The following is a 22,562-nucleotide window of genomic DNA, read 5'->3' on the forward strand; positions in this document are numbered from 1 at the left end:
AGGTTTTGGTTGCCATTTTAAAGCATTTGCGATCATTTTAGCTGAGCAGCCGATCATTTTTTGCACTTCTTTATATGTTTTTCCCTCTCCAATCAACTTTTTAATCAAGGTACGCTGTTCTTCTGAACAATGTCTGGAACTACCCATTTTACTCAGAATTTCAGAGAGAAATCCACTGTAACCCGCATGTACAACATTTGCTGCCTTCCTTCCTTACATAAGGGCAATAATTGCCACCTGTTTTTCAAAGAATGAATGACCTCATTCATCGAACTCCACACTGCTATTATTTTGAACATGCCCCTTTCAATTAGCGATTCAATTACACAGAATCAGCAGCATGCATGTCATGACTGTTGGGTTTCTATTACTCTACTACACCTGCTAAATTATTTGCCATGTAGAAATATAATTTATACCAAAAACAGTGATTGATCACGTTAGTGATGTCTGACTGCTATTATTTTGAACACAACTGTATATTTATGGAGCAGCTCACTGGGCAGAATATAAATTAGACTTCTTTTATTCACAGCAGTTCTTTAGCTTTTTCTAGAAGGTTTGAATATATTACTACAATCATAGCCTTTATGACTAAGAACAGTATGTTCGAAACGTGTCAATGATTGCCATGAGGTGGATGAATCTGTCCTTACTTGTTATGCTGATACAGTAAATAAAGACAAAGAATGACACATCTTTAAAGCGAGCGCTGGAACTTTTCTTCTTTTTGTATCCTGAGGTCTTACCTGTTGTGTTCCGTGCATGCGGGGTGTTCATTAAGGAGTGAGCTGGAAATAATACGATATGAACTTTGCAATAATAGCCTTTAATGTCTGATGAAATTGGATTACAAAGCACGGGCATTGCTGAAAGAATATTGATAGCCACTCGAAAACTGGAAGGTGGAAATTGGTGCAAGCGCCATTATATTTAACCTTTTACTCATAAAGGGTCATCTCCTCATCAACGCAGTTGGCAAACAGCATGGTCAGCCCTGAACTGTCAATAGTGCCATCTTTTAAAAAACTTTCTACCTCCTCAAGTTTCTTCTTTTCTAAATTCTTCATCTTCTTCAGCAAATCTTTCTGTAAAAAAAAAAAAAAACACAACTAAGGCTATGAGTTACAGCAGAAAACAACAGAGCTCTCTGGATCCGGCGCTGCCGAATGTTATCGCAATGCCCGCTGGCTCCATTGACTATAATGCATGCAGCGGTTTTTGTCCAGCCGAATCTCCGCTGCACCGCATTATAGTCAGTGGGGGCTGGCGGGCATTGCTGTAACATTGGGCAATGCCCAACGTTGGTGTGAAAGAAGCTTAACATTACAAACATACCTGATGGATTCTGGAGATAAATGTGGGTTACAGATCTGAGACCTGCACCTCTTAGACATTGTGGCTGAGCTATAAAGGGTTATCTCTGGCAGAAGAATGGAGCGGCAGGGTACACGCTCGGCCTGGCGCTCCATCAGGACAGGAACATGGGACCCACACCGACCAATTAGTTAACCTGTAGATAGGGGGTAACTTTCATACTTATCACAACCGCTATAAACATATTACTTTGTACCTGTGATGTCTTCTTGGACATGATGGCGTCTTCGTGTTTCTTATGTAGTTCATGTCTCCTGTCAGGCTTCGTTTGGAATCTTGGCTTCAGTCTGACGGGATCATCAGCGCCAAATGAGGGTGAAGCGGTTCTTACAAACGGTTCAATCTCAGTCACAAAGATGAACGGCTTGAAAACTGATCTAGGGGGGAAAAAAATAGTAATATTGTAAGTAAGAGTTTAGCTGCGGTTATCTTTTTACTGTAAAAGCAGCGGCACCGGGAATGTTGTAATTGTTAAATGATTGTTTCCAGTCTTTTGTCGCGTGTATTCATTTTAAAATGATCAGCTAGGCAACTTTCTAATACACTGTACCTTGTGTGTTAAATCCTGAGAGCGTTAAGATCACCGCTTGCAGGCAGTTGCTGGAAACATGGGGACAGATAGACCAAGACCTGCCTTGCAAGAGCTAGTTTCAGTGTTAGGTCTGTCGATGACAGAAATTTCCATCTAGTCCAGCTAAAAACTAGCAAAGATCTGAACTCTAGGCCAGTTAAAGGGGTTGTCTCACTTTAGTAAGTAGAATTTATCATGTAGAGAAAGTGAATACCAGGCACTTATTAATGTATTGTGATTGTCCATATTGCCTCCTTTGTTGGCTGAATTCATTTTTCCATCACATTACACACTGCTCGTTTCCACGGTTACAGACCACCCTGCAATCCATCAGTGGTGGTCGTGCTTAGGAGAAAGCGTCAGCCTCTCTGGTGGCCGGGACCGTGGGAGCGCACGTAGGCTAGTGCTTTTTCCTATATTGTGCAAGCACGACCACCACTGATGGATTGCAGGGTGGTCTGTAACCATGGAAACGAGCAGTACATAAAGTGATGGAAAAATGAATCCAGCCAGCAAAGAAAGCAATATGGATAATAACAATACATTAGTAAGTGACTTATAATAACTTTCTCTACATGATAAATGAGACAACCCCTTCAAATTATAGTAAATACAGGTGAAACTCGAAAAATTAGAATATCGTGCAAAGTTCATTTATTTCAGTAATGCAACTTAAAAAGGTGAAACTAACATATGAGATAGACTCATTACAGGCAAAGCGAGATATTTCAAGCCTTTATTTGCTATAATTTGGATGATTGTGGCTTTCATAAGGTTCAGAAGCCATTAGAGGAAAGCAACCAAGACAGCACCCTATTGGAAATGAGATTGCATGCATCTCCCACCATCTCCCCTTCCTTCTACTGGCTTGTATCTTGCTGCAGTCATGTTTGAGACTGTGTTACTTTCATATTTGGACTTGTATTTTCATGTTTTTTATATGCATACTTGTACAGCATTATAAAAGGCAATGAGATTGCATTTGCAATAGTTTTATAAAAGTTCACTTTCACGTATCCAAAACCAGGAGTCTAACCAACACAGTGAAAAAGTAAATTGGAATGATTTGTAACTCTTCTATATTTTGGACCGACTCCTGGTTTTATCCAACATATGCAAATGTAAATTAAGTCTTCTGGCGGATTTACACAGCCCGATTGTCGGGCAGATTATCGGAGACGAACGTTCCTAGGAAAGCTCCTTGTTCATCGGGTGAAACTGTTGTTAGTGTAGGCCCCTAAATTATAATTTCTCGCCCATATTCATTGGGGGACACAGAGACCGTGGGTACAGCTATGTCCTCTAGGAGGCGTTGACACTAGTAAAAGCTGTTAGCTCCTCCCCCGGCAGCTATACCCCCTCCAGCCTGGAGAGAGAGCTTCAGTTTTTTCTAGTGTCAATGGGAGGCAAGACCTCCCTGCGCTGCAGGGATCTCCTGAAGATTTTTTATTTTAGTTTATTTTTTTCCTTCTTTTTCAGATAGGAAAACAGTGGACGCCTTGCCTCCCTGTTCTCCCGGGGTCGAGTTGCGCCAGTGCCAGTCATCCGCACTGCTGCCTCCCCCACAGAAGACAAGGTGGACCAGGGCAGCCTCGCCCCCTGCATCCCGCCAGCCAAGGGGTCACCCTTCGAAGTCCCTTAATTCCAGCTTCCTGCCACTATGGTGCCAGTGGCTGAAGGGGTGACCCTGCTGGACCAGTGGAAGGGTGAAAATGGCGACAGGGACATAAAGAGGATGAAGAGAGGTGAGTACACGGGACTTAGGCGAGTATGTCCCTCCTGGGTCGCCCCCTCCCTCTCTACATGGTGCCAGTAATGCAGAGGTTAACAAGGCACAGGGCTTAGCCCAGCACCCTGTAGCCATTCCCTTCTTCCCCCTCTGGCAGGTTTTATTCAGCCAGGAAGCCCGGCACTCTTACCCTAGCAGGGCGGCACATAGGGGGTTAATGTCAGTATATGGCGGCCGAGCGCACGGCCAGATCTTGTTGTGCACTCAGTGCAGAGGGGACGATTGCTAGCAGAGATCGCTAACTATTGGGCTGGACGGCACTTACTGCATGACCAGAGATCCGAAGCGGACGCCGAGCTCGCTGCTTCGGAAGGGGTTAAACGGCACCAGAATCGACTTGTTGTTCCGGCCGCCATGTTTTTTTGCCCGGATGCGCCGGTGTCGGACGGGCTCATTTCGAGGTACTTGGTCCCTCTGCGGTCCGGCCGATGAGATAATCGGTTTGTGCAGGGGCTTTGGATTGCCGCCTTGTGGCTTGCTGGGCCGCACTTCGTCCCCCTCCTCCAGAGACCTGCTAGCTCCGCCCCTGGTCATGAAGATGACCTTAACCCTTCCTGGCCGGCATATCTGGGGAGGGATAGAGTTCTAAGGGGGCGTGGCACTCCCAGTGCAATATTCCTCGTGGAGGACTTGAACCCTTTCCTGCCTCTTGTGCTTGAGGCTGTCATCTTGTTGTTTTTATTTTTTTTTAAACTGAGGGGATGTGCGTCCATTAGGTTGATAATTCTCCACCAGCGCATTCAATAAGGGATGTCTGACATTCCCATCCACCCTCCTGGGTCGTTTGGTTGATAATTTCCCACCTGCGCAATAGAGTAGGGGTCCACTGGAACTCCCAGTCCACCCTCTGGGGTCGTTTGGTTGATGATTCTTAGCCGGCGCCATTCAGTTAAGGCCCTCTGACATTCCCAATCCACCCTCCCGGGTCGTTTGGGGGATAATTCTCCACCTATGCTTCCACATCCAAAGTCGCTTGATTGATACTGCACCGCCTGCGCAATCTGGTAGACGGACCTCTTCAAGTTCCCATCCCACCCCCTGGGTAGTTTGGTTGATAAGTCCCCGCCTGCGCAGTCCACTCCTGCCAGGGGCGAGATTCTGAGGAGTACACCTATGCGTGAGCGGAACACAGTGCATCTTCTTCCTCGCAACCCCACCCTTCCTCCCTGGGTCACGCTCAGACCCAGGAAGGTTCCGTCCGGAGGCAGGGGGGGGGGGAAGGGGAGAGAGAATCACTGATTCAGACCCTGACATGAGTCCGACGCAATCTCTTAAGATTGCGTCTAAGGTGGCCTGTAGTACTTGGTATGCATTAACCCTTCCTTAGGTGGAGTAATTGCACTACTTCGGGATAAATACCTGCCTTATACATTATCCCCTGCCATAGGTGGACTCAGTACAATGACATGAGTTTCAGGACCTGCTATGCATATCTATTCATGGCGCGATGACATTATCACTGGTACATTGTGTGCTGTATGCATTACCCCCTTACTTAGGTGCAACAATTGCACTCCCACGGGGTACAGGACTCTCCATGTGCACTAGTTTTCGCCGTGGGGATTCGCCCCCCCCCCTTCATAGGTGAAGTATTCTCCCTAGTACTTGCCGTATGCATCCACCTTCCTTAGGTAGCTTATTGCACTACCATTACATAAGGTTCCGACTGTTGCACTATCCTTCCATAGACGGGGTGTTGCACATCACCGTGCTTTCTGTCGCATTTCCCCCTTCCGCTAGTGCTCCACTAGCGGGGAATAACTAAACATCTTCGGATGCTGCAATTCTGCGGCACCACTGCTCTAGGTGCCTTCGCTTATTTCCTGGGGGCGTAACAGTCAGTACTCGCAGGTGCCCGGCCCTCTTACCCTAGTGCTATATGGGTGCCACCAGTGGACACGGTGGCTGTTCCTTCCTTTGGTGCTGGTTTCGTGCATGGTTATAACATCTTCTGTCTTCTCAGGGGGTTCCTAGCATCACTTGTGTCCTAGAGTACCCCTATCTCCATGGGCCTACGTTGTTCCAGTCGGTCATGATATTGTCCGCATCAATACGTAGTGCGTACTCCATTGCACATATATGGTGAGTACGTTCCAGCGAGTCGAGTGTTTCACTGACTCTGTATTCTCTATCCTCCACTCCCCCTTCTCTGGGAAAGTGGTTATGCTGGCACTCAGGTTTAGCTCCTACAGCTTGTTCTACTCCACAGGTGCAGCTTTAGTTAATTCTCGAGTTTGTGGTCACTCCAGTGGGACATCCCCCTCAGGTTGGGGTCCTACCCTGGAGCTAGCTTGGCAGTTGCGCCTGTTCAGCGCCTTTCCATGTAGAGTTTTGAGGTTAGCTCTACTTCACTGGGGCAGTATGGTACGTGGCTTCTACGTATAGTCTCAGGCCTCCCCCCTCAGTTTTGTGCTGACTGGGCAAGCGCTGGCTACTACTGTGGGAGCGGTGTTGCTTACCACTACATGCTTGGGTCTTACTGCACAGCTCTTTCGTCAGGCGGTGGACTCTTTTAACACTGAATTCAGTGGCCTCTATGGGGATCCCCTCCTTTGCTGGGGTATGGGGCTAGCAATACAGTGTGACTCCCCTTGCTTGGCTTACTCCTCAGGCAGTGTTTTTGCACAGCCACTTAGTCCTTGGCTACTTCGGTATAGTGCCGGTCTCAGACTGGGAATGGGCTCAAACCTAGCCTATTCTTCTACTGTCTTTTCCCCCCTCTGGCTCAGGGTTCATAGCCATCCCGCATGCCTTGGTAGTTCCTACGTTGCTACCTTCCCTCATCTGCATTTGTACAGGGTATTAGTTTGGTGGACTTCCTTTCCAGGCTCGATCCGGTCCAGACTGGTGGGCTGTGGCGCCCTCCACATTCCTCCTTCTACAGGGACTCTTCCATTGGTCCGGGTGTGCTAACGGTATCTAAACGAAAGCTTCCCACCTTTCTCTCCAGAGCCAGAGTTCCGGAAGCGTGCGACGGGACGCCCTGATTCTCCTTGGTGGGAGTTCTCCCTCCTCACGTGTTTTTTCTCCTCCTTCCCAGGGTTCTACGGAGGATCCAGATGGAGGACATTCCGACAAATCCTAGTCGCTCCGAGTTGACCCCGTAGCGCGTGGTATGCTGACCTCGTTCTCCTTCCTGGAGACGTCACTGCCACTCAGAGACGACCTTCTTTCACGGGGTCCAGTCTTACATCAGCATTTCGATGTCGGCGTGGCTATTGGAACCTCCATTCTGACGTGGAGAGGGTTTTCAGCGGATGTCTTCCGCACTATGATTCAGGCCAGGAAGCCTGCACCGCCCAGGGTCTATTGTGGGACCTGGAGGTCCTTCCTGGGCTTCTGTGAACACAGGGACATCCCCTCTCCCTGTTTTTTCTCTCCCCACGGTCCTATCCTTCTATATTCAGGGTTGGACCTTGGTTTAGCCCTTAGTTCCTTGATGGGTCAGGTGTTGGCGCTTCTGTCCTGGGGCAGCTTCCAGCGTACTCTGGGTTCCCTGGTGGCCATGGGAACCTTCCTTCAGGGAGCGGCTCATACGGTTCCTCTGTACCGTCCTTACAGCCTGGGGATCTGTATGTGGTTCTCTCAGCCTTCCAGTCTTCTCCACTTGAGCCCTTGAGGGAGTTCTTACTCCGGTTCCTGTCCTGGAAGGTAGTTTTTCCTTGTGGCTATCACATCCATCAGGCGGGTGTCTTAGTTGGGGGTGCTCTCTTGCAAGATCCCCTTCCTGGTTCTGCACAGGGATACGGCAGTTCTCCGGCCCATTCCTTCTTCTCCCGAAGGTGGTCTCTGACTTCCATATCAATGAAGTAATTGTCCTTCCTTCCCTGTCCCTTTCCTTCGCACCCTACGGAAGGGAGTTACATTATTGGACGTTGTCAGAGTTCTACTCCTTGTTAGCAGCCTCCAGTCCCTCTCAGCGAACGGACCCCCATTTCGCTCCGGAGGGTCCTCGCTACTGAGCGGTGGACGCTTCTTGGGCTCTGAGGCATTGCGTCTCAACTGCGCAGTTGTGTAACGCGGCTACCGGTCCTCCACATTCACAAAGTTTTTCCAGGTGCATTCTTATGCATCGGCGGCCGCTGCTTAGCCCGCAAGGTCTTGCAGGTGGCGGTTTCTTAGCTACCAGCAGGGACGCCTGCTTCCATGGGTCTGTGGTTTTTCCCTCCCCGTGGACTGCTCTTGAACATCCCACGGTTCCTGTGTCCCCCAATGAATATGGGCGAGAAAAGGAGATTTTTGTATAACTTACCAGTAAAATCTCTTTCTCGCTCTTCATTGGGGGACACGGCACCCACCCAGTATTGTTGTCCGGCCACAGTTGTAGCTGTTGCTGGTTTGGACCCCGTTGGGTCCTTTGACATGGTTGGTTTTCCACGTGTTTTCTCTTTGGTTGGCTTGCTTCTCCTACTGCTTCTCACAAACTGAAGCTCTCTCTCCAGGCTGGAGGGGGTATAGATGCCAGGGGAGGAGCTAACAGCTTTTACTAGTGTCAACGCCTCCTAGAGGACATAGCTATACCCACGGTTCCTGTGTCCCCCAATTAAGAGCGAGAAAGAGATTTTACTGGTAAGTTATAAAAAAAAATCTCCTTTTGTGGGCAGCAGATCGTGGTGCCTCTGGACTCTGCAGAAACAATGCAGCTGTATGAGCAATCGTAATAGCGATCCCTCATCCTCATACTGTGGAGGTGATCCCTGCATGTAAATGTAGCGCTTCACCCACACTGAACGAGCAGCCACTTAGTTTGGTGCTTCTACATACTGATGACCTACCTGGCCGGGTCTGGGGTTCCGGTGAAAAAGTGACAGCATGGCTGGCTTGGATCTTGTGGCAGAATTGAAACCATGCTCCCAGTTGTCATAAATCCACCCTCCATGTTAATACCGCTTGGCTTGTCTGATAGAATTTCCATCATGGTTTCAGCTGTCATGTTTCCTAAAAGACACACACATTACTTGTAAGACAGCAGGTTCCCTATGAACTTTATGTCTAGTCTCCTGGATGTAACGATAAATACTCCAACATACTCCAATTATAAATAATACAACATCTCTTAGCAACCATCAGTGGAAAACGCATCGCATCTGTACTTGCTTGCGGATGTGAAAATCACAGAATATAGAACATGCTGCGATTTTCACGCAACGCACAAGTGATGTGTGAAAATCACAGCTCATCTACACAGACCCATTGAAATGAATGGGTCCGGATTCAGTGCGGGCGCAATGCGTTCCCATCACGCATTGCACCCGCGCGGAGTACTTGTTCGTCTGCAAGGGGCCTAAGAGTGAGTACATCATATGCGATCATACCCTTACTATCCCCTTTAGGGCTCATGCACAGGACCGCTCCATGTTTTGCGGTCTGCAAAACATGGATGACAATTTGCATAAAGGAACGGGCCGCCCAAATTAGAAATGCCTATCCTTGTCCGCAAGACAGATAAGAATAGGACATGCTTTATTTTTTACAGCCCCACACAACAGAGAAACGCGTCTCGGATGCGGAACCAAACAACGTTCGTGTGCATGAGCCGTTACAGTGGGTAAGAGGGAAACATCCAAATGTGATGAATTATACTCCAGTTTATGTGGTTGTATGTCACCTACCACAAATACGGACTTGTAGGAAAATGTATTATCAGAAAACACTATCGTGGAACTCGCCTTTGTATTTCCTGAGCAGTTTGTATCCTTCACAAAATCTATCCCCAGAAGATGAAGATCTGGATGGGTTGAAATAGGAATACACAGCTGCAAAATTAAATTCTTTTCTTCCGCCCCACCAGCCTTTAGTTCTAGCATATTCCCTCATAGCAGGGTGCTCGCGATCAATTTTGCTGGTGATGGACAAGTTGTTGGATATATTCTTTATACCTCCTGTTAAAAAAAAAAAAAAAAAAAAAAAAGAAGATTCTGCATTCAGGCAGAGGCATTTTGGGGAAGTAAATAAAGTTTAATTAAAACACATTTGTCATAAGGATAGACTTTTAAATGGGGGCATCTATTGATTCAATAATTAAAGGGGTTTTCCAGGAGTACAATACTGATGGTCTATGCTCAGGATAGGTGAACAATATCAGATTGGTGGGGGTGCGACTATCGGCACTGCTGCCAATCATCTATTTGAAGGGGCTCTGGTGAGTGATGTGGCCTCCTCACAGCTCACCACTGTTCATTACATAGCTGCTGCGATTGGTATTGCAGCCCAGTCACTGGAATGGGACTGAGCTGCGCCTAGGCCACGCGACTGATGAATCTGGCCTAGGAAGAGGCTGCAGCGCTCACAGGAGCACCATGGTATGTTCATACAGCTGATCAGCAGGGGTGTCAGGAGTAATAGCCCCACTGATCAGATATTGATGAGCTATCCTGAGGATAGGCCATCGATATTCTATTCCAATGACGTACTGTTACCACATGTTGACATACACAGTACGTCATGAGATCAAAGTGTCATCGCAAGTACACTTGCGGTGACACTGGCATGCAAGCGGGTGTCACGGACAGCAGGGACAAATCAGCGTGGTCCCTGCCTTTGAATCGCTGCGATTGGTCAGTCAGATTTGACTGACCAATTGCAGCGTTCAGCAGTGCAGCCCCGATCGCCTCAGTGAGTATTGAGGAGATCGGTTACCATGGCAATTGGACGCCTTTGTAATGAGGCAGGAGCCTGATCAGGCTTACTGTGAATGAAAATACACTGCAGTACACTATACAGTGTACTGCAGTGTATTGTAGAGCCATCAGACCCACTGGATCTTCAAGAACCAAGTGGGTCTGAGTCAAAAAAGTGTAAAAAAAATAAATAATATATACGCACATTTATAATTGGGTAAAAATGAAATAAGTAAAATACCCTAAACATGTTTGGTATCGCCCCGTCCGTAACAACCAGCTCTATAAAAATATCACATGACCTAAGCCCTCAGGTGAACATCGTAAAAAAAAAAAAAAAATGTGCCAAAAGACTTTTTGTCACCTGCCATCACAAAAAGTGCAACACCAAGCGATCAAAAGGGCATATGCCGCCCAAAATAGTACCAAACAGTCACCTCATTCCGCTAAAAATGAGACCCTACCTAAGACAATCGGGCAAAAAATAAAAAAGCTATGGCTCTCAGACTATGGAGACACTAACATTTTTTTTGTTTCAAAAATGCTACTATTGTGTAAAACTTTAAATAAATAAGAAAAAGTAGACATATTAGGTATTGCCAGATCCGTAACGACCTGCTTTATAAAAATATCACATGACCTAACCCCTCAGATGAACACTGTAAAAATAAATAAATAAAAACTGTGCCAAAATTAACAATTTTTTGGTCACCTTGCCCAAAAAATAGTAATATTAAATGATCCAAAAATCATATGTACCCAAAAAACAAGCCCCTGCACAAGACCATCGGCAGAAAAAAAACACTTGGAACCGAACCCGAGAAATGTTTTTTTACAGTAGAAATTGATTTATGAAGTTATTATGTGAAGTCTCGTGAGACTTCGCTAAGTAATAACTTCGGCTCATCGGAGCCAATACATTCTAATACTGTACGGAGCGCTCGCTCCGTACAGTATTCAAAGTATTAGGCGAATCGACTTTGGATGTTTTATCCGAAGTCGATTCGCTCATCCCTAAAACTGACATTTCCAAAATGATGCCAACATAAAGTAGACATATGGGGAATGTTAAGTAATAAATATTTTATGAGGTATCACTTTCTGTTTTAAAAGCAGAAAAATTTAAATTTTAAAAATTTTGGATAAATTTGGGATTTTTTTCATTAAAAAAAGGTGAAATATATTGACTCAAATTTATGACTATCATAAAGTACAATGTGTCACGAGAAAACATTCTCAGAATGGCTTGTATAAGTAAAAGTGTTCCAAAGTTATTACCACATAAAGTGATACGTCAGATTTTCAAAAATAAGCCTGGTCACGAAGGTGCAAAATGGCACGGTCATTAAGGGGTTAAAGGGAATCTGTCACCACAATTTTGGACTATTATCTGCAGTAATACATGAGTAGTACTGCGAATAAGGATTCCAGACCATTATTTTTTTATTTTCCTTCTGCCCTCTGTTCCCCCAATGTCAGCACTAAAAACGACAGCACGGTAATTGGTGGAAGGTATTAGGAAAATACAAAATAGCCATCTGAAGTCCTTATCTGCAACATTGCTCATGTAGTACAGCAAGTAATAATAGTCCAGGGTCGTTGTGACATATTCGCTTTAGGCCAAAGTCCTCTTGGTCATGCCAGTGACCGGATTCTACACTTGCTGTGAGACCCAAATTAAAGAGGACCTGTCACCGCTCCTGACAGGCCTGTTTAATAGCTCCATGCATTCCCCATGTAATAATAAGTCTGGAGCATCTATTCCTATGGCTCCATGTTGTGCTATTCCTGTATTACTTCTACTAGAAGTTATAAATTAATTTCTAGCAGTCTGCAGTAAGGCCCCTTGCAGACCAGCGTGTGTCGCGCTGAGAGTCCGCAGCGCAGCTCCCGGCCTGAACTTTCAGCACTGCCGGGGTCACATAGCATTATATTGATTTATGATGCTCTGTAACCCTCACAGTTCTGGAATGTATTAGATGACACTGTCAGTGTTAGGCCTCATGCACACGACAGTTGTTTTTCTCGGCCTCCGTTCTGTTTTTTTTTGCGGATAGGATGGGGACCCATTCATTTCAATGGGTCAGCCAAAAAATGCTGATAGTTCATCCGTTTGTGTTCCGCGTCCGTTGTCCGTGTTTCCCTTCAGCAAAAAAAATAGTGCATGTCCTACTTTTTGCACATTTGCGGACAAGGATAGGCATTTATTACAAGGGATCTGTGAAAAAAAAGTATCCTCCAAAAAAAACGGATGCCGCATCCTTTTTTTTTTAGCAGACGCACAATTTGTGGACGCAAAAAACAACTGTTGTGTGCATGAGGCCTTATCCAATACATTCCAGAACTGTAAGGGTTAGGGTACTTTCACACTAGTGTTTTTCTTTTCCGGCATAGAGTTCCATCCTAGGGGCTCTATACTGGAAGAGAACTGATCAGGCATATTCCCATGCATTCTGAATGGAGAGTAATCCGTTCAGGATGCATCAGGATGTCTTCAGTTCAGTCATTTTGACTGATCAGGCAAAAGATCAAATCGTAGCATGCTACGGTTTTATCTCCGGCGAAAAAAAAAATTAAGACTTGCCGGAATGCCGGATCTGGCATTTTTCCCCATAGGAATGTATTAGTGCCGGATCCGGCATTCAAAAAACCTGCATGCGCAGACCGATAAAAATGTGAAAAAAAGATACAAGACGGATCCGTTCTTGCAATGCATTTGTGAGACGGATCCGCATCCGGATGCGTCTCACAAATGCTTTCAGTCACATCCAGATCGGCGGATCCGGCGGGCAGTTCCGACAACGGAACTGCCTGCCGGATCACACTGCCGCAAGTGTGAAAGTAGCCTTACATGGCATCATAAATCAATATAATGCTATGTGACCCCAGCAGTGCTGAAAGCTCAGGCCGGGAGCTGCGCTGCGGACTCGCAGCATGACACACGCTCGTCTGCAAGGGGCCTAAGGGTACAGAGGGATGGTAACCAGTTGGGGGGAATGTCCCTGCACATTATGAAAATAGCAGCACTGATTGGATAGTGCATCTGTGCAGGTACACCCCCCAACTGGTTACCTCCCCTCTGTACCCTTACTGCAGACTGCTAGCATTTCATTCATAACTACTGGTAGAAATAATAAAGGAACGGCACAACATAGAGCCATAGGAATAGATGCCCCAGAATTGTAATTACATGGGGAATGCATGAAGCTAATAAAACAGGCCTGTCAGGAGCGGTGACAGGTCCTCTTTTAAGTGCAGTGTTGGAAATGGCATACAACAATTACAAACACAGAGACCCACCTGTTTTGGGGGATCATATACATTCCCCTAATTAAAGGACATAGGAGGGAAAAGGAAAAGGCCCCTGTGCATGAAGACAGAGAAGTCACTTCTCTCCTATGCTTAAAGCGAACCTGTCACCATGATTTTGCGCACAGAGCCGTGGCCGCTAGCTCATCTGCAGTACCCAGGTCCCACAGCTCTCCGCGCTTTTATTGTGTTAAAAAAACCTTTTGAGTGATATGCAAATGACCTGATATGAGTCCTGTGTCCGGAGAGGAGTCAAGCGGAAAGGAGCCCAGCACCGCCCCGCGTCCTCCGAATCTCCTCCTTGCCGGCTGACGTTACAGAGCTGGAGCGCCGAAATCTCGCGATGCGCGAGCTAGCGCATGCGTAGTTCGTTCCCTGTGCTGATGCCAGCACAGGGAATGAACATGATGCCGACACTGCGCATGCGCTAGCTCGCGCATAGCGAGATTTTGGCGCTCCAGCTCTGTGACGTCAGCCGGCAAGGAGGAGATTCGGAGGACGCGGGGCGGTGCTGGGCTCCTTGACGCTTGACTCATCTCCGGACACAGGACTCATATCAGGTAATTTGCATATCACTCAAAACGGTTTTTTTAACACAATAAAAGCGCGGAGAGCTGTGGGACCTGGGTACTGCAGATGTGCTAGTGGCCATCTAGCAGCCCATGTCCCCAGCTCTGTGCGCAAAATCATGGTGACAGGTTTTCATTCTGGGTTAAAGAGAACCTATCACCTATCCATAATAAGTGTGTGATCGCTGAGGAGGTCTGACCACTGGAACCCCCACTGATCACGAGAATGGGGAGCCCAAGTTCCCGAGTTCAGAATGTGTGCAGCTGCTTCATTACAAGTCTATGGGACTGACAGAGGTGGCAGTCAGCTTCTCTTTAGCAGCCCAAAAGACTCTGAATGGAGCATCAACTTGCATGCTGAACTGGGGGACTTGGGATCCCCATACTCATGATTATTGAGGGTTCCAGTGGTCAGAGCCCCAGCGATCACACACTTATCACCTATCCTGTGGATAGGTGATGTTTTGATTAGGCCTCTTTCACACTTGCGTTGTCCGGATCCGGCGTGTACTCCACTTGCCGGAATTACACGCCGGATCCGGAAAAACGCAAGTGTACTGAAAGCATTTGAAGACGGAACCGTCTTCCAAATGCGTTCAGTGTTACTATGGCACCCAGGACGCTATTAAAGTCCTGGTTGCCATAGTAGGAGCGGGGAGCGGGGGAGCGGTATACTTACAGTCCGTGCGGCTCCCGGGGCGCTCCAGAGTGACGTCAGAGCGCCCCATGCGCATGGATGACGTGATCCATGCGATCACATGATCCATGCGCTTGGGGCGCCCTGACGTCACTCTGGAGCGCCCGGGGAGCCACACGGACGGTAAGTATGCTGCTCCCCCGCTCCCCACTACACTTTACCATGGCTGCCAGGACTTTAGCGTCCCGGCAGCCATGGTAACCACTCTGAAAAAGCTAAATGTCGGCTCCGGCAATGCGCCGAAACGACGTTTAGCTTAAGGCCGGATCCGGATCAATGCCTTTCAATGGGCATTAATTCCGGATCCGGCCTTGCGGCAAGTGTTCCGGATTTTTGGCCGGAGCAAAAAGCGCAGCATGCTGCGGTATTTTCTCCGGCCAAAAAACGTTCCGTTCCGGAACTGAAGACATCCTGATGCATCCTGAACGGATTTCTCTCCATTCAGAATGCATTAGGATAATCCTGATCAGGATTCTTCCGGCATAGAGCCCCGACGACGGAACTCTATGCCGGAAGACAAGAACGCAAGTGTGAAAGAGCCCTTATGCTACTTCTGCATATGCGTTAGTCTGTTCTGGCAGAGGAACAGCCTACCGGAGGTCATCGTATCTGGCATAGCCGTATAGGGCCCGAGCACTGGTAGACCACAGTGACTATAATGGGACCTGGCCTGTTTCCGGCATTATTGCTGGATAAAAACTAATGCAGGGACCGTTTTTTGTCTGACTGATTCCTGGCACTCGTGTCAGATCTCTTCTGGGTCCCATTATAGTCAAAGTGTCCTGGCAGTGCTCCGGCTGTTTGTGGCTATGCTGGATATGATGGACTCCAGCAGGGTGTTCCTCTACCAGAAGAGCTTGGCGGAATTCTTTAGTGCTAGTGTCAAACTATCCTAATGTAATTTTATCTCTTTCACCTTTCGATAAGTAAAGGTCCCTTTAGCGTTCCTTCCCGACAATCGCCTGCTCGTTAGTAGAGGAGACCACTGCTATTACATTCAGCGATCACCTCCACAGTATAGGGAGGAGCGATCGCTATGCCATCACGCTTCCTCATGCTGACCCGTTTGCCGGCAGCAGATGGTGTTTACACAGCACAATCTGCCGCCAGTAAATGATCATTTTTGTGTGTGCACAAATGATCGAAGCACTAGTTTATCCGGTAATCGGCGGTACATTTACACCTATTTACTTCCTCTCGTTAGCGATTATCCTTGGGATTCTTGGCCCGTGCAAAGGGCCTCTAAGAGAGAGAAAATGAGTGAGAGGTAAGGGATAACATTACCGTCTACTTTCTCCGCCGCCCAGTACTGGCCAGCCGTTTCCAGTATCCATGCCTCCTTCCTGTCCGCTATCAGGAAGCTGTTGTGATAAGTGAAGGACATCGGACTCTCCATGCAGTTACCACCTTGACCATATTTTTCTAACAAGCCAATGATCACGTCCAATGCTCCATGAGCGGTGTCTGCCCTCTCCAAACCTAGCCTAGAGAGAACACAGATTCTTCACAAAAAAAAAACTTCATCCACCGATTCTGATATTAAAACTAAACCGTTTATTTTTCCAACCTGACGAAATCCATGCCCAGAAGGGCCTCCTTATCATCAATTTCTTCTTTCCCCCAAACGGCTTCATTTCCAATACACACACCAAATTCATTAGCTCCCATTTCAGCACCCCATAACCAGGACGGGCGACTTAAAACCACCGCGTGGGTCTTCTCTGCTTGTTCAATTTCAATGTAGGTGCACTTGGAACAAAAGTCAAAAGATACACAAGTCAATAAGCAAGGTGCGCAGATTAGATATTGAGTGTATAATGGCCCTTATGTCAGCGCTCTCCTGGCTGCCCCCTGTGTCTGTGCAGGCGTTGGACGAGATCTGAACCGCTCCGCTGCCTGCACAGAAGACGCTGCCACCATCTTGGCTGCGATGGAAGGGGCTCTGCACGGTTTACATGGACAGCCTGGTGCCTTCTAACCTGAGATGAAGTGAGAGAAACGACTCGACTTAGGCTACTTTCACACTTGCGGCAGGGCAATCCGGCAATCTGCATGCAAACGGACAGCATTTGTAGACGGATCCGGATCAGTCTTACAAATGCATTGCAAGAACGGATCTGTCTCTCCGGATGTCATTCGGAGAAACCGATCCGTTATATATTTTTTTCACATTTTTACCAGTCTGCGCATGCGCACACCAGAAGGACGGATCCGGCATTGCGGTATTTTTAATGCCGGATCCGGCACTAATACATTCCAATGTAAATTAATTCCAGCAACTGATCCGGAATTTTGGACGGAGATAATACCGCAGCATGGTTCGGTATTTCCTCCGTCCAAAACGCCTTTCAGTGACTGAACCGAAGACCTGCTGATGCATCCTGAACGGATTGCTCTCCATTCAGAATGCATTGGGATAAAACTGATCAGTTCTTTTCCGGTATTGAGCCCCTAGGACGGAACTCAGTGCCGGAAAAGTAAAACGCTAGTGTGAAAGTACCCTTAGTGGCACGTTATGTGCTGTTAAGAAGTGGCCGACCCCTTTAACTCTGTTGCGTATTGACTTTCATTCACGTAATAATTCCACATGAATGAGTGGAGGGGAGGTCCATGCCCAGACAACATGTCTCGTCCATGTCCTACCCCCAACATCTGCTCCTATACACTTTAGACTGTCAGCCCATTCCAACACTAAGGTCACATCAGCTATAAAATGTTCCTCTCTATGTATCTGCATCACTTTTTATAGCATTTAGGCATTTTTATTGCACATAAATCATGTTACCAGCAAAGTATGCTCCTACCTGTAGTTTCTCTCCTGGTTCATATGACTGTCCGGGGAAATACACAATCTCCTGGACTTCATCACTCGGCCTGTCAGAATTTTTTCCAAAGATGATTCTGTTGCCAACTGTTGCAGGTGGAAGAGCAACGAAGGTGTCACAGGAGCAGGGCTCCATATTGTCCCTATGGTCTAAAGATATGAAAAAGTCATAGCTGCACGTGGATCCATATTGCTGTAGTTTAAAGGGGTTATCCGAGAGTATAAAAATGTCCTCCAATACGCCGGGCGCCCCACATTGAATATACTTACCCGGGTTCCCGCACCGCCGCTGCAGCTTCTCCCCGTGCGCAGATGAAAGAATCCGGTGGGGGAGCCTCCCTAGCATCGCGGGCTCATCCCCGCCCCCGCCTACCTTTGGCTGCTCCCCCCTGACATCGGATTTTTTCAAGGGGAGAAGCAGCAGCTGGGACCAGAAGTGGCGCAGGGTAAGTATATTCAATGTGGGGGCCCAGCATATTGGGGGACATTTTTATACTCTCTTTAAGCCCTTGCTAACGTTCCTCTCCCTGACCGTTAACAGGTGGTAACCAATACAGCAGAGTACAGTCACTTTGCAATGAGATGAGCAACTAAAAGGGTTGACATTTTGGAAGTACCTTGTCTGCTGTGTGGATCAATGTTGGTCACATAAAGTTCAAAAACTATCATGTACTTGGAACTTAAAGGGGTTTTATATCAGTGGTCTATCCTTAAGGCCTGTTTCAGACGAGCAAGTCCTGTGCGGGAATCGCACTCCGTGTGTGAGCGCGATTCCCCGTTATGGCCACTGCTTGTTTCTCAGAAACGCATGGCATTATACTGACTTATAATGCTGTGCGTCTCTGCATGACCTTACTTTGACAGAATCATAGTGACATAAAGCTGTCAGTATAATTCTGTAGAAGTAAGGTCATGCAGAGACACAGAGCGTTATAAGTCAGTATAATGCCAATGCGCGCCTGAGAAGCAAGCAGTGGCCATAACGGGGAATCACATGGACCGCCCGCAAGGCTATTGTCCTGCACTCATAAAAATCATATGAGTGCAGGACAGTAGCCCCGCAGGCGGCCCGACGTGCGTGCACAGCATTATTGTAATCTAGGATGCTGTGCGCTCCCGTGCGCACGATCAATGCCGCTCCGGGACACATGGCCTGCTCACGGACCGTATATCACAGAGGGCATACGGTCGTGGGCAAGGGCCCCTTAGTCATGAATATCAGATTGGAGGAGGTCCAACGCCCCACAGTAGTTGCCGGATGTACACAGCTCCATGTACTGTGCTTTGGACCCAACTACTCTAGAACAGCTGGTAAGGGGTTTGCCAGGAAATTCGAACCCCTTTAATACTAGCGTTGTATTTTGCTGTAAGCCACCAGACCACGAACACCCTGTCTTAGGGAAAGTACAGATGTTGCAGTTTTGCTACAGATTACAGTGAGAATCTGCAATGAAAATCTGCAGCAACTTACTGTACATTACAATACGTGTGAATAGGGTTTGGAAAATGCCATAGATGTGTTCTGCAGATTAGCAGGTAAGACACGAGATCCACAGCAGAGACATCCTGGCACATTTCAAGCTACGCTTAATCTTTTTCAGCACCAGTTTTTTCTTTTGCAGCTTTTTTCTCCCAAAAGGCTAATGATATAGGCTCCCGTCCATATTCTGCATGTTCTGTAAATGCAATAGTGCTAATAAAACAAGATTATAAATCTTCAAATGAGACACTGTACATTAGACTGCTTGTTTTTTATATATAGTACTCCACTTTAGACAATCCCTTCTTATTAGAAGGGTCCCTTGGCATCAAGCTGATCAACCAGTGCCCCCCCCCCCCCCCTTCCCTACTGGCATTCTGCTGGCATCTGTGGAAGAGCCTGGCAGCAGTACAGTTCCCATTCAAATCAATGGGTTGGTTGTGTAATGCAAGACTCCTCCTGACTGAGAGATGCTCTGTTACCCTTCTCTAAATTAGTCAAGAAATGAGGATCCTGAACAGAGGACCCCCTTTTTTTTTTTTTTAAAGGGGACCTAAACCTTTGCTGAAACCACGAAGGAGCAGCAGCGCTTCTCAGAGAGCTCTGCACCTTCAGGTTTTATCGGATCTGCACGGCTTTTCTATGCATTCAGTGTACAGATCTATAGAAAGTATACAGGATCCATCCTCCACGTGCTGGAAAAGCAAACCTGAAGATGCAGAACAGTGAGAAGCGCTGCTGCAACCTCGTGATTTCAGCAAAGGCCTAGTTCCCCTTTAACTCAATTTTCATCTACCATTTCAGGGGAAATGAAAATGGATTCCGAACCCAAACAACCCCTTTAAATATACGTAACACACTACATTTTCACTTTCTCTAATACATGAACTTTCTTCTTTGCTCACTGCTGCCATCTGCTGGTCTATTATAACACTCCATTCCGCAAAGGAGCTCTTTCCTGCCACCTGCTGGCCTATTAGGACACTTTACTGCACAAAAAAAAAAGATGTCTATTAACGTTTTACTCAAGATAACCCCAAATAAACCAAAAGCAGCAACTTAAGGCCTCTTGCACACGAACGTGTGCGCCCCGTGGCCGTGCTGCGGCCCGCAAATTGCAGGCCGCAATGCACGAACACCCATCGTGGGGCAGCTGCAGCGGATCGCGGACCCATTAACTTTAATGGGTCCGCCATCCGGCCGTTTCGCAAAAAGATGGGACATGTTCTGTCTTTTTGCGGAACGGAAGTACGGGACGAAAGCCAACGAAAGCACTCCGTAGTGCTTCCGTAGGGTTCTGTTCCGTGCTTCCGTTCCGCACCATCCCGCATTTGCGGACCCATTAAAGTGAATGGGTCCGCATCCGTGATGCGGAATGCACACGGAACGGTGCCTGGTTATTGCGGGTCCGCAATACGGCCACATGTTCGTGTGCAATAAGCCTAAGGCCTCTTGCACACAAACGTTTTTTTTCCGTTCCGTTTTTTGCGTTCCGTATACGGAACCATTCATTTAAATGAATCCGCAAAAGAAAAAAGGAAGGTACTCCATATGCCTTCCGTTTCCATATTTCCGTTCCATTCAAAGATAAAACATGTTCTATTATTGTCCGCATAACGGACAAGGATAGTACTGTTCTATCAGAGGCCAGCTGTTCCGTAAAAAACGTAATGCACACAGACGTCATCCGTATTTTTTGCGGATCCGTTTTTTGAGGACCGCAAAATACTGAAAAAGCCATACGGTCGTGTGCAAGAGGCCTAAGGCCTGTTTCAGACGAGCGTGTCCTGTGCAGTAATCACACTTCGTGGGTGAGCGTCATTTCCCATTACGGGCGCACAGGATCGCAGGCATTATACTGATTTATAATGCGGTGCGTCTCTGCAAGGCCTTACTGCTACAGAACTAAATGAACTACTAAAGCGGTATTCTAGTATCATCTATTCACAGGATAGGGGAGAACTATAAGACCACTAGGACCCCCATCGATTACGAGACCCCCATTCCCCACGGGGCCTCCCATAAAACAAGTGAAGTACCAGGTTGAGTGTGCAAACTGCTGCTCCCTTCACCTCTGTGTAGCTGCTGAGCATTGTAGTCCGCTATCTCCAGCAGTCCCATGTGAATGTAGTGAAGATTAATGAAGTGGCAGTGCACATTCTTGACCTACCGCTGCTCCATTCGTTTTAAGGAGCCATGCAGGGTACGGGGTCCCCATTCTTGTGATTGGTGGGGGCCCCAGAAGTTATATCCCCACTGATGTAACAGTTATCCTGTGGCCAGGTGATATGACTTGAAATAGCTAGAACATTTCTGCACTGCTGTGTGCATATACAGCTCTGCTGCATACATGGTATACACACACAGCTCTGCTGCATACATGGTATACACACACAGCTCTGCTGCATACATGGTATACACACACAGCTCTGCTGCATACATGGTATACACACACAGCTCTGCTGCATACATGGTATACACACACAGCTCTGCTGCATACATGGTATACACACACAGCTCTGCTGCATACATGGTATACACACACACCGCTGCTATATACATGGTACACACACACAGCTCTGCTGCATCCACGGTACACACACACAGCTCTGCTGCATACATGGTACACACACACACAGCTCTGCTGCATACATGGTACACACACACTGCTCTACTGCATCCACGGTACACACACATACAGCTCTGCTGCATACATGGTACAAACACACAGCTCTACTGCATCCACGGTACACACACATACAGCTCTGCTGCATACATGGTGTACACACACAGCTCTGCTGCATACATGGTACACACACACACTGCTCTGCTGCATCTACGGTACACACCTAACTCTGCTACATGCATACATTACAAACACAACTCTAATGTACACAGTCACACACAGCTCTTATAGTGCAGTGGCACCAACCGGTGTGTCCAGCATATCATTGCATTATGAAGGTTTCATGGCATGCTGGGACATGTAGTTTCACAACAGCTGGAGAGCCACAGGTTGCAGACCACCGCTGCACAGTGGCGCCCCCTGCCTGCAGCCACAAAGCCTGCTTCCAGATTAAATAAAGACCTTACTTCGCAAGTCCTGACACTTCACATAATCAAGTAAAGCCCAGGGATCGACTCCTCCCACACATGTGACTTGTTCACATGGGCATGACGTCATCAAAGGTCCTTTAGCTTATTAGGCGCTAGCAAAGACAAAAAACAACAGCCCTGAGACTGACTCCTCCCATTAAAGCGACCTATCACAGAGCCGTGACGTTTCAAAGGTCCCCTATCCCATTAGGCGCTAGCATGGACTGAAA

The 22,562-nt window shown here is 47.3% G+C and overlaps 1 protein-coding gene across 2 annotated transcripts; it reads right to left on the reverse strand.

Annotated features, from left to right (window-relative positions):
• Positions 1 to 813: 813 nt before the first annotated feature.
• Positions 814 to 22,477, reverse strand: SCRN3 (secernin 3). 2 transcript variants are annotated; one of them, XM_040441863.1, is made up of 8 exons: positions 22,330 to 22,477; positions 17,737 to 17,906; positions 16,500 to 16,681; positions 16,217 to 16,416; positions 9,407 to 9,619; positions 8,513 to 8,675; positions 1,574 to 1,754; positions 814 to 1,088 (listed from the first exon to the last, which is right to left on the reverse strand). In XM_040441863.1, the coding sequence occupies exons 1-8, from the start codon at positions 22,418 to 22,420 to the stop codon at positions 942 to 944; spliced, it is 1,347 nt and encodes a 448-aa protein (XP_040297797.1). In that variant the 5' UTR covers positions 22,421 to 22,477; the 3' UTR covers positions 814 to 941. The 2 variants fall into 2 exon arrangements, with proteins under 2 accessions (XP_040297797.1, XP_040297798.1); XM_040441864.1 differs by lacking the exon at positions 22,330 to 22,477 and adding an exon at positions 22,169 to 22,322.
• Positions 22,478 to 22,562: the final 85 nt, after the last annotated feature.

Source organism: Bufo bufo, chromosome 7, assembly GCF_905171765.1.
Source record: "Bufo bufo chromosome 7, aBufBuf1.1, whole genome shotgun sequence".
Classification (NCBI taxonomy): domain Eukaryota; kingdom Metazoa; phylum Chordata; class Amphibia; order Anura; family Bufonidae; genus Bufo; species Bufo bufo.

Coding starts and splice junctions, on each gene's coding strand:
- SCRN3 (XM_040441863.1), bottom strand. CDS start 22,420: ATGACGTCATGCCCATGTGAACAAGTCACATGTGTGGGAGGAGTCGAT. Junction 16,417..16,499: donor CTGGGCATGGATTTCGTCAG/GTTGGAAAAATA, acceptor TGTTCTCTCTAG/GCTAGGTTTGGAGAGGGCAG. Junction 1,089..1,573: donor TGTCCAAGAAGACATCACAG/GTACAAAGTAAT, acceptor TTTTTTTTACAG/AAAGATTTGCTGAAGAAGAT.